Source organism: Amblyomma mixtum, chromosome 7 (genome assembly GCF_055824585.1).
Source record: "Amblyomma mixtum isolate Tamu chromosome 7, ASM5582458v1, whole genome shotgun sequence".
Classification (NCBI taxonomy): domain Eukaryota; kingdom Metazoa; phylum Arthropoda; class Arachnida; order Ixodida; family Ixodidae; genus Amblyomma; species Amblyomma mixtum.
Window position 1 is genome coordinate 35631278 of NC_143018.1, and position 12380 is coordinate 35643657.

General features: G+C 46.8%; 1 protein-coding gene across 2 annotated transcripts in view; it reads right to left on the reverse strand.

Moving 5' to 3' along the window:
* The window catches only part of LOC149335649 (uncharacterized), a 32014-nt gene that overhangs the window by 18292 nt on the left and 1342 nt on the right, over positions 1-12380 (reverse strand). For both annotated transcript variants that reach the window (XM_089552249.1, XM_089552248.1), the window contains exons 2-7: positions 11918-12019; positions 8500-8745; positions 7800-7958; positions 6812-6937; positions 5005-5145; positions 2541-2807 (exon numbers count right to left, since the gene is read on the reverse strand). In XM_089552249.1, the coding sequence (XP_089408375.1) occupies positions 2541-2807; positions 5005-5145; positions 6812-6937; positions 7800-7958; positions 8500-8745; positions 11918-12019 (1041 nt within the window). The remainder of the gene's footprint in view (positions 1-2540; positions 2808-5004; positions 5146-6811; positions 6938-7799; positions 7959-8499; positions 8746-11917; positions 12020-12380) is intronic.

The window sequence follows — 12380 nt, forward strand, 5'->3', positions numbered from 1 at the left end:
AGACACACCTCTGGGAGCACGCCAGTGCTGACTCCTACCACTTTCATCATTCTTCAGAGTAGTTATGATGACCCCATGAAAACATAAAATGTGTGTTATGCAGCAAAATTCTTCTGTTTTGTTGAATTCACCTATCAAAACTAGAAGCGTAATTCAACACCTTTACTTCCTGATAAAACAGCACTGATTAAAGTGACAGTGAGGAGAGCACTATTAATATTTTTTTTTATAGCAAAATCCGATAGTTGGGCATTTCATGGCTTTGTTGCCACTTGGCCGGCTGCGAAAGATGCATTTATTTCCAAGAAATTTGGATTCGAAGTTGAAAAAGTTTTTCCCGCCGCTCTGATTCAAACTTGGGATTCTCCTATGACGACACAGGACTAAGTGACGAGACTCATGACGTGACATCACGTATCACAGGCTCCGTGATTTCTGACAGCCAACATAGCGGCCCAGCAGCAGCCGAAAAGAAAGCTACCGCCGGCCGCACGCTGAAGGCATCTATCGGCTATTGCGGCCGTCGCTACAGTCGCTTTGCTTACGTTTGCATTGGCGTCTTGCCAGCGTTACGATGGATCTTGTTCTTGAAGTCGTCAGCGAAGTTCTCGCAAATAGACACCTTTAGCATACCGTGTACCTTGTTACTGCTAGCGGAATACCGGGAGCCCGCCTGCCGCCGGCGATCAGGCGCTGATTGGTCCCGATGCTTCAGGCGCGTGCGTAGCTGGCGGGCACGTGGCGCCATCTGGCGACGTCAATGACATTTGCGCATGCATTGGCAGCACCTCAGTGATTTGTGGCTTCTCGGGTCCTAGAGTTGCTAGAACCATTAGTTCTAGCAACACTGTTTTGTCCTATGACCTCATCACGCTTGTACTTGCGAGTTTGGCCTGTGGCGGCGATACCTGTATTTTGGTTCCTGCTCTTTTCTACGTTACAAGAGCTTTGTTGTCAGTATGAGTGGCGTTTTTGTAATCAGGATCTGGTATTCTGTCGATACAAGCCAACTTCAATTTCTCCTCAGCGTCCCTTTAAGGTAGCCAAGGGCAGCATCAGACCAACATCCTGTACAAAAGCAACTGCAATTTAGGCAGCTCAGCCACAAAGCAAAGAAGCTATGGAACTCTCTAGCAAGAGCACAGCAATTACATCACATATATAGAAGCTGAACATTGCAGAGTGACAGGTCATCACCCAATGAAAACGCTTTATCCAAGCATGCACAATTTGGGACAAGAGAGAACAGCTTTTCATTTATATCATCGGCCATCAAAGGCTTGTCGTGGGGGGTATTGTGCCATTCACACAAAATGACATCACTGGCGATCCCACCGGTCATGTGATCCAATGCCACCGGTCACACGACCCAAAGGCCATATGACTAATTGCCATGTGACCAATTAAACTGTGCACGTACTCGATCGAGGCGATCGAGTACGTGCAAAGTTTAATGGCCGACGCCGAAATTCATACCACATTACATGAATATTCTTTAGAGCTTTTAGCGCTCCCAAAACTGAGACAGCAGGAAATCGTAAGGAGCAAATAAAAATGCGCGGGTGATCATGCGAGGTGACACGACAAATCTGAGCTAGCAGTATTGGTTGAACGTTCTGTTGCTACGATGTCGCCTTCTCGTTGCAGCTTCTGGATTGCATTTCGTCATCACATTTGCGTTTTGTGCTGTGTGGGCTTCTCATGGGTGTGGAGGGCGGAAGTGGGTGGATGGGTGGGGGGTAGGGCCTTCTGGAGTGTAGAGATGGGTGGTTGGTGGAGGGTGGACAGCAAAGGTGAGCGGGCAGTGGGCTGAGGCTTCTGGAGCGTGTAGGCATGGCACAACATCAGGCGGACACATTAAAAATTTAACAAATTAGGGGGCATCTCATCACACTAAATGTTGAGAATGTGAAAGCACTGAAGTCTGAAGACCACTCGACCTGCTTCTCCTCCTCTGTCATTGCTGCTCGCTGCACACATTGGGCTTGTGCAGCCGCCGATACTCCAAGCGACATACTTCCGTGGTTGCCCCCTCCACTTGCGCAGATTTTCCACTATGGTAAACACACAAGTCACTGTTTCTGGCTCCATTCCATCTATTACGCGGAGCCATCTAGACACGTCAGCACACAACCAAGCGTGGCCGCCAACTGCAGATGAGCCCATCACCGCGATTGGCCATGTCGTGTGACCAGCACACCTGCCAAATGCCAACTCCCAGTGCACCTGCCAACCCAGCCCTGTCACATGGTCTCATGACAGCAAACACCCTGGCGACCAATCAACATTCGGCCATGTCACCTGCCAACAGCCACCTATGGGTGCACCTGCCAACTCGGCCCTGTCACGTGGTTTCATGACATCACACAACCCGTTGACCAATCAGCTGTTGGCCATGTCACATGGTGACCCTGTGACATCATCAAAGTCTTGGCCAGTCAGTGAACTTTATGACAAAAGTGTTTTTTTTTCTGCGATGAGGCTTCTAATGATACTGCATTGATAACACCAGAGGCGAGTAGTGCTGGCACTCCGCCCACCTGTGGCACTGTTGGGGGCGGGGCCTTGGCAACAGGGGGCGGAACCTTGGGCCCAACTGCCACGCCTCTGGGAGGTGTTGGGGTGGGCACAGCTGCCCTGACTGTGGGCGCTGGAGCACTGGCAGGTGTGACAATGGTGGCACTGCGGACGCCCTCGCCGAGGGGTGGGGGCGCAGGCGCGGGCGGTGGCACGAGACGCTCCGCCTCCAGCCGTAGTCGCTCCAGCTCCACCTGCTGCTGAGCGTTCTGCGCCTTCAGCTCCGCCACCTGCACGCACGGCCCACGTGACCTCCCCTCCTTGCTCGCAGGTCTGGAGGGCGTGAAACTGTCCTCTAGCCTTCTCACCCAGGATAAAATTTTTCATTTGGTCTCAAAATAAAAACTACTACAACTACTACTACTAGTTGGTAGGCATGAGTGTTTCAGAAAATTATGCTTCTACATCCCCTCGATGCTGGGTTCTACCCCAAACAAAGTTTTTGCAGCACTGCTACAAGCTCCAATCTGATCCTGATCAAAGAATGCACTTGCTGCAAGCACCCGTAGCTGTGTTATCGTTAAAGCAATGAACTAGAACATGAACACAGTTCCTCAAATCAAGCCACAGTGAATAAACTAAAAAGTTATACAAAATTTTTGACTTTTAGAGGAATATCATTTTGCATAAATCTTGATTGTGCCTTAGGCACTAACTACCGTATTTACTCGCATAATAGGCGCACTTTTTTTCCAGAAAATCCGGCTCAAAGTTCGGGGTGCGCCTATTATGCGGGGTAAAATTTCCGGAAATTTTCCGACTCGCAAAATTGAACATACCGCATAAACGCACTCGTGTACGGGCCGCACCCCGTTTTCCCGAAGAAAGTATTAAAAAAAAAGAAGTGTACACCGAAACTTTCCACGACCCACGCGGGAATAGCCTATGAAATGCACGCGTCAAGGCCTCCGCGATCAGCTCCGGCTGCGCGCAACGGGCGCTTGATCGCCGAGGCCACACACGCGCAAAGGAGCTTCCAGACGCTGCCCACGAAGGGCGCCCAAGGCCAAGCTTATCATCATCATCATCAATGTTTTCTTCCGCCGCGAGCGTTCACTATCTGTATCGCCATCAGCATCACCAGCTCCAGTTTTTTTTTGTTTTTTTTTTTTGCTATCAAGTGCCGGGATCTGCGGTAGCGCGTAGTTCATCGTGGTTTGTGGCTTTGCCGCCGAGCGGTGCTGTTTTAGCTCGACGGGCAAGCACCTTAATAGCTACATGGCTGGGAGTTTGCTCTCGAACACGCAAGCGTGCGGCAGGTCGGAAACTCGACGTGGCCGAGAAGTGCGGCAGTTGCGTCTGTGGCGTGCCTAAATTTTCGTACGTGACTCTAGGCGCCGAGGTTTTCGCGGGCCTAAGTCGGGAACGTTTCCGGCTGGAGATGAAACTCCAGCTGTGCGGCTGGAGTTCCGGGAAGTGCGGCTGTTCTACACGATGTCGTTGTACGTGCTGTGGGTCCGCAGCAGCTGCGACGGCAGCAGCACTAGTGTGGACCAGTAGTCAGTTCAGCAAAAACTTTGTTAAAATAAAGATTGGGGGTGGGGGGGCGGCGAGGCGTCGGCTTGCAATCGTGTAAATTCAGTATTGATCACAGTGCCAAGTTCGGGGTGCGCCTATTATGCGCGGAAATAAAAAAATCTGATTTTTCGCGACCACACTAGGGGTGCGCCTATTATGCAAGTAAATACGGTAGTGTCAGATAGGGTCACACCCGGCTGCTATTAAAACTGGCCATGTAGCAATAAAAGATCTCTGCTGAGTTTGACACCAGTAGACTTCATCTGAATTTTAAGTGCCCACGTGGAAACAGTATAAAATTGGCTGACAATGGACACCAAAGAATTCTATTTGATCTTTATGTGCAAACATGGCATTGTTCAAACACAATGTTCAATGTTGGCAGAAACGTCACAAAGATTTCTATTTCTGTTGCGTGAGGTAATGTGAAGGTTACATGGAGGTTACCTAAAGACAGCACATATGCACACACACACATGCATGCACGCATACACAAGAGATAAAATGTGGCTGACGCAGCATAGAAGATCCAAGGTGCTGAAGTAACTTGAAATTGTCGACCACACTCGTGACAACAGCCTCAACATTAAGGCAAACACATTATGTTTTGTATGATAATACTGCATTACAATCCCTTCACTCACAGCAGGCATCAAGCGTGCATGAGCGCACAAGCATCTTTCATTTTTTTTTTTTTGACAGAAATGTTAAATCTATCCCAGCAATGCACCAGCACAACAGCTGTTTGTTACCATCAGCCTGTGCCCCACAATCTGCTATAAACGAAAAACAAGCTCTAACCAAAACTTCAAAAAATAAAGATGAGGCAGAGTCGCAACATATGGCCAGGCAGCTGCTTGCACTAGGTGCAGTTGCACTCGTATGTAGCAAGCAACGTCTGTGCCCCACCTGTGCCTGGAACCGTTCCCTCTCGAGCTCGAAGTCAGCGGCCTGCCGCTCCAGCTCCTCTTCCATCTGGAGCGATCGCTTGCTCTCTTCCTCAAGGCCCTCCACCATTTCGGACGATCGGGCCTTCTCTTCCTTCAGGCTCTGTGGATGAAGAGGGGACAATTCAAGAATGCAGGCACCGCAAACGTTTTGTACCTAACATGGTGTACCCTGGAAAGACTCACAAAAGCCAAGCTAGCCTTCTTTTCAAAAGTGCGATATATCAATATACACCCAGCCTCTTAAATATGCCTCTTTGCACACACTTGTAGCTCCACCATGTGGAAGCCCCAAGAAACAAACTGAATGGGAGCACAGTAGACAATACTGAAAGCACATCACACAGTGTGGCTAAATGAGTGCGAATAGAAGGAAAAATTCTGTCTTTTTGGCCGCAGAGCACGAAGAAGTGACGGCAATAGCTGCCATCACCTTCATGTGGTGTGCAGGTAAGCTTTCGTAGTCAACGAGGGGTGTGGACAGTTCTCAATGATGTACTATCAGCAACGAATGAAATGCGAACAAGAAAATTGAAGTGGCAGCACAAAAACACCAACACATTAGCTCCTGGAGAGGAAATACGAGTGAGAGCGATCAACACTTCTGGAGAGGAGTCTTCGCGCCTTAGAAGTTAAAATAATCTGAGCTAGTAGAGAGCTTCCCCTGGCTAGCATCTTAATTTCCTGTTCGTGTCTCAACTGTCTTGTTCGCGTTTTGTTTCTTGCTGATAGTACCTCGTCGGGGAACCGACAAGGCAATCTATAGCCGTGGGAGATCTTTTTATCTCCACAGGGAGCAAAATTACAAATAAATAAAAACCCGCAGGAATGCTCTCTCTGATGACTTCGTTGATGCATTACCGTTTGCAAGTGGTCGGAGCATTTACTCTGGACAACATACCCAACAGGCCCGTGGCAATGCTGCGAAGTCTTCCGTAATGATAATCGATGTGCTGACACCACATCCCCCTTCAAACAGTCCCAGGGACACTGATGGCGGCCTCATCCAACATTTTTTTTATAAGTAAAAATCAATTCTGTGCCTATTTCTGGCTGTGCTGATGCTTGTTTGAGCACAAAAGGCGCATTTATTGTCGAAAAAATTGGATTTAGAAATTTGACCACAGCTCAATACAAACCTATGACGTTAAGGCCAAAAAAGGACTCTCTGAACACCGTCAAGAAGTGAATGGCTGCATTGCCCACCCACAGGGACCCAAGTGCGCCAAATTACGGAGGGCCCTAAAGACTACTTACGTGCTTTGAATGCGAAAACACTGTTTTATCTTTTAATTTCTTTTTATTTATTTATTTCAACTTTTCCTCTTTCTTTTTAATGACAAACCTATTCATTAGCATACAGTCGCAAGACAATGCGGTTTTGTGGCTGATTGGCTGCATGCCCGCCTCACAATCTGCAAGTCCTGGGTTCTATTCCCCAAACCCTCAGAAAAAATTTTATTTTTCTTTTACACCATGGTGATGTCATGTGGGATTTTTGGGACCACTTTTGCGGTCAACAACGACAATGCCAGGTTTCGCTGCTGATGAGCCATACAATGCTTTCGCATTACAACTGTCTTGAAGCATCTTAATTTGCTTGTGAAGACACCGTCGTAATCTATCGATACAATCCAAATCAACTTTCCTGTGTCCTTTTGACAGCAGGGCTCCTTCGAAAGAAAGTGACTGTAGTTTCAGCACCTAGTATGCACAGTCTGGAAGTGTGTAAAGCCATGCAATCAGCTTCCACGAAATGTGTATCTCACCTGCAAGAGCTGATCACCTCGTTGCCGTTCCTGAATTAGCCGCAGGATTAGCCGCTTCCGTTCTGCCAGAAGGAGCAGCACCATCTGCTTCTGCCGACTCCGCTCCATTTCTAGGGCATCTGTGGCCTACAGGCGAACACCAAGGGCGCATCTCATTACAGAAGAATGTTAACAGAAAATCCTCAGCACGTAAGGGTTCTGGCAAAACTGCAAAGTTTCCCATGGTCACCACATAAGCCATATATCTTTTCCTTTCTCTAAGATCTCCACCGTACACATACCTTGGCACCTATACTGATACGCATTACGAGGCCATCTGAGAATGCCCTGTGTAATAATTTGCAGAGGCCAGTGTACAACGTTTATCACCTGGGCACACAATTTGTCCTGGTTTGTGTTTTGCTGTTCAAACTCTTCAACAGGGACTTTGGGGAAAGGTTGCCCGAGCTGAAACCCTTTGGACTGGAATACTACTGACCCTATAAGAACACCATGGCTACCCCCTTATCTCATCTCTTACGGAAGCACTGGAACCTCAGCCCACCTGAAGAGGATCTTCGTGACCTACCGCCACGAAATATGTTCTTGCCCACTGCAGCACTTCAAGGCGTGATCTGTGGTCCTTTACATTATGCCTTCCACAGCAAAACACTGAGCAAATGGCTAGAGGCTCAGAATACTGAATGCACACTCATGCACGTACAAGTGCAAGCAATACTAAAAAGAACTTACAAAGAGTACCTTACAATCAAAGGCCAAATTTAGGGCCCTGTGCTTAAAGAGCTGAAATGACTGAAGTAGCTCTACGGTTTCTAGCAGTGTGGAAACTCTGTCCACCAACACCAAAGGGAACTGTACACCTCTGTACAACCTCGCTCCATGTTTGCAGCACAGGCTCAAACCGGCAACCCACCACAAACTTTGGACAACACATCTCCTTTGTCACGACACAGAAGGAGGTTACCTGACTAGGCATGCCCCCTCTCACCTGCTGGAGGTCCTTCTCGAGCCTTCGGTTCTGCTGCCTCTCGAGGTCCACCTCGTGACGGAGGTGCTCCCGCTCCTTCTCCAGCATGAAAGTCACGTCGTCCCCCTGGGCCGTGTCGTGTGCCCGCCTCCCTTTCTCCTCTTCCAGCTCCCGGTGCAGCTGTGTTTGCGGCAAGAAATGCACACACTGTAGTCATCAACGGTTTATGCTAGTCTGCCATGATCCAAATTAGGTCCACTACGCGACATGTGCCTTTCCGGACATCTGATCGCCCTCCTCCCATGCTTGCCACCTGCACTTTGTAAAAGCAAATCTCCTGCCCTCTACCTGATGATGACAGCAATTCTTCATTGAATCAGCCCAATCACAGCACCTGATTTCTTCCCAGGCAGTTTTTTTTTTTTTTTACAAACCTTATGAAGCCCAGAAACAAAGAATCTCTGTCACGGGCCAAGTGAGAGACAATGCAATAGATGTTTTGGAGAGCATGCGGGCTCTTTGTGAACAGAAAGACCTGTACAAAGAACCCACTCAATTTTGTAATAAACAGAGAACATGTTCAGGGGAACCTGCTCAGGAAAACTTGTACATACAGGCTCTCGAACATCCATCTCTCCAAACTTGGTCAGCAACCAGGATTCTTCGCTGAACCCTTTCACGGCTGCATAAGCACACATCGCATCAGCTGCAGGAACCTCACCTTTGCGCAGCGCTGCTCCAGAGCCCGGAGCTCCTCCCGTGTGCGCCCCTGGACCCTTCGGTGCAGGGCAATGAGGTGCTCCAGGTGGTGCACTTGGAGGCCGTGTAGAGCTCGCACCGAGGCCGTGTCAAAGCGCCCATCGTAGGCATTCAGCACATCGCGCTGCAGGGCGGCCCAGGGATCGCTGCCCGACGCCCCGTTGGCGCCTGTCTTGCGGGGATACAACAGCTGCTTCACTTGCTCTGCCTGCACAGGTGGGGGACCACAAACCGGTTTGAGAGGAAGCTCCAGCTCCGGAGAAAATTGCGTGGACACTTTGGCAACTAAAGCGTCGAGAGGCGAAAGCCGAGGACACTATGCCGTGACGACTTCCAATGGATGTGACGTCACACCGTTCCCATGGCTATACCGATACGCAAATTATACACCTTTCGGGGATCTTAAATGTTAGTTACGCTTAATTACACATTTTTCCATCTAATTTGGCACAAATCAGACGTTTTTCCGATCATTCTGTGACAATTTTCACTATGCCGTGACGACTTCCGGTGGATGTGACGTCACACCGTTTCCGCGGCTATATCGACATCCGCGCTATTTCGACGCAATTTTGACATTTTTGCCTATAATTAATTAACTAATTAATCTACAGTCATCAAACTTGGCTTCTAGGTTCGCATTTTCCTCCTCTATCTGAAGCAACCATTTGTTTTCTTCTATCTTTTTTATTTCCCGAGTTAAACGCGTGTGATACGCTTTGTTAATGGACGACTGTATGAGCCATTAAAGGGCTACATATGCGTTGGCAGAAAGTAGCGTAGCCATTAGCTTGCTCGGCTGCGAAACGGAAGGATGGTGGTTCGAACCCCATCGTGCACAAAGATTTTTTTTTCTGGTCTGACTAGAAAAGCGTGACACCTCTGCCACAACCTTCTGTCGGCAACGATGAGGCATTAAAACGAGAAATACAAGGATGCCAGTCTACCTCATCACCGCCAACAGCAGGTGTAAACAAGAAATGCTGAACCCATCGCTACCCATTGCCACCCATCGCTATGCAAAACAATGGTCATTACAGCATCACCATTAGATGTGCACAACTAACTGCACATCTCTGTTACTAAAGCAACAGATGAGTCCATTTTCGATAGCTAGCTTCTCTGTAACGCCAAGGGTGCCATGATGGTGGACAAAGCATAGCTTCCATGGGACAGGCAGAAGAAAATAGACTGGATGAACAAACAGGCCATAGCCATGCCGCTGGTCTATCAACACAGCAGCCAGTATGACGTCAGTGCTAGCTGTCTAAGCAGTAGCATACTTGATTCAACTTCCACTGCTCGCTCAAGCTGTTCGGAGAGGTATTTCTACTGGAAATAGTCTTGAACACTGTGCATTTGAATATCCTTTTTGTTTTCAAGAAATCGCACCAGCTTTGACTGTAGTGAAGGCTTATGTCACACAGTTAGGGCACCCTATAAAAGGTGAGCAAATTTGACCATTTCCACTGCGCGCTTAGAAGAAAAACAAAAGTGACAGCATAGCTTAGCATTCTTGTTTGTTCAATCAGTAGAATTTTATTTGCAAACAAATTTTATGACTAATGGTAATGGCAAAGCTGTTGCCAAACATTTCTACACTGCCATGGCGTGAGGTGCAGCAGCACAAAAAGTGAGATATGTGCCACGTGGTAAATTACAGGTTGCTTCTAACATTAAGATCTAAGTACTGTCTTACACCTGCAGTCAAACCCTGGAGAGTTTAGGTCTGATATGCTGGTAAACAATTCTGCTAAGATCACAGCAGCGACGAAAGATGGACAAGTTAAACATAGTATTGTGTACGCCTCATCCACCTTCCCTCTTTTTGTTCATGTCGTTCGTGCTGTGATCTGCACCAATGCGACACCAATTAAAAGCAAAAAAACTGGGCTCATGTTTGCTTGAGTGACTCGCGTTGTAACATTTATGTTATCTCATAATAAACAGAAATGATGCTTAATCTCTGCCTTCCTGTTAATAATTTTGTTCCAAGTGATATATACACTGCAAGAATTGCGATTTTTCTTCTTGTTATATGACTTAATTTTAAGTTGCAGTTTCAGAACATTTTCCGATCACTAATGCTCACATCATTGGGTGAACAAAAAGTTTAAAAGCAGCACTTGTTGTGTCACATTGCTGGAAATTGTCTGCGGAATAAATATTTTGTCGGTTGTGGGGAGATTCGCAAGAACAACAAAAATCAGACTTTTTGAGAAAATGAAGTCATTAACAGCTAACTTATCACTCTGGGGCCAGGCTCACAAGAGAGGCTCCCAATCTCTAGTTTAGGGCAAGTCAGAGATCTCTCAAATGACACATTAGCATTCACTTTAAATTTATGCTTGCAGGTTTGCAGAATCACTGAGGTGCCTTCGAGCTAGCTCAATTTACAGGTTTCCAAAATGATGACTCTTCGCGGCGTAAAAACAGCCAATCACGTCTTGCATTGAGAGATGTAAATAGTACACACCAACTGTTCAGACATAAAAAGCAAAGTTGTAAATACAAATCTGAAACTTTAGACAGCAACAAAAATAATAATAATAAAAAAAACTTCCTTGAGTGTGTGAAGCCTGAGATTAACCAGAATTAAGAGTGAATTTCAGCTCAGCTACTGACTCCACAAGGTTCCAACCACTGCCAACTGTGACAAAAGTCAAGACCCCATTACGACTGACATCTCATGACGGCGATACACACTGAACTTCAAACCACTGCAATTTCATTTTTGTGAACGCTACAAAGGCACAGACTCCTAAGAGTAAGAGCTTGAAGAGACACCTAGATAACACGGTGGAACATGCCAACAAAAAGCTACAGCATGCACAAGTATGTTCAAGTGTATTTCAAGCACATTTCAGAAATGAAATTTGCCCCAATCGCTGTTAAGTACTACATTAACAGACTGCTTCTCTTTTCATCATTGTTGTAGACTTGAAGCCACACTGTGAAAGCCTAAACTAATACAAAAACACATTTTATCGATAGCTTCAGTAAGTTTCTTACAAAGCACTCTACAGCGTAGATACAACCCACAAGCATTCAGCTGCAAACACAGCTTGTAGCAGTACCCAACGCCAGGCAAACTAAATGAGATACCTCGACTGAGCAATAAAATAAGGCCACAGACTGACTAAATCCAACAGATTTCCCCTATATCTACCCAAAACTACTAAAAAAAACAGTACGAAGGACAGCTGAAAGCGTAACACAAAAAGGCAGTGCTGAACGCTGTTTGTACATAAATAATGCAAAACTTAAAAAACACAGAGGGATAATGCGGAGAGCAATCGCAAGCGATAACTTTCAGCATTTGCCATGTGTCTGCTAGCACCAACCCTTAGCACAGGGGAAGAAAATGCGCGAATGCTCACCTTCAGCACAGCAATCACGATTTCTCTGGCCTGCAGTTCTCCTTCAAGCACGCTGAGCAGCTTGAGGAGGTCTGCTTTGCTTAGCTCCATCTTTGGATGCCTCTGCAAATAAAAGAAAAACGCATGGATGAGACAAAAAGCACTAATAAAAATGCATGATCTACTCAGATTCGAATTAGCATATGGACTGAACTGCCCCTTGCCGCTCTCCGGTCTTTCAGGAATAAAATTGCGGCAGAAGCCAGGCATCAAAAATTGAAAACAGTGCTCCATCATGAACCAGATTTCAAGACACTGCTTGACAAATGCAGCGAAACCATAAGCTACATTGAAAGCAACGTTCTTCTACTGTCAGCTTATAACTATAACTGCAGCAGGATCTATCAATTCAATGAATCAATATTAAGCAATAACAAGTTTACCAAATACAAACAGCACTTTCAGAACGATTGTCACAAGCTCG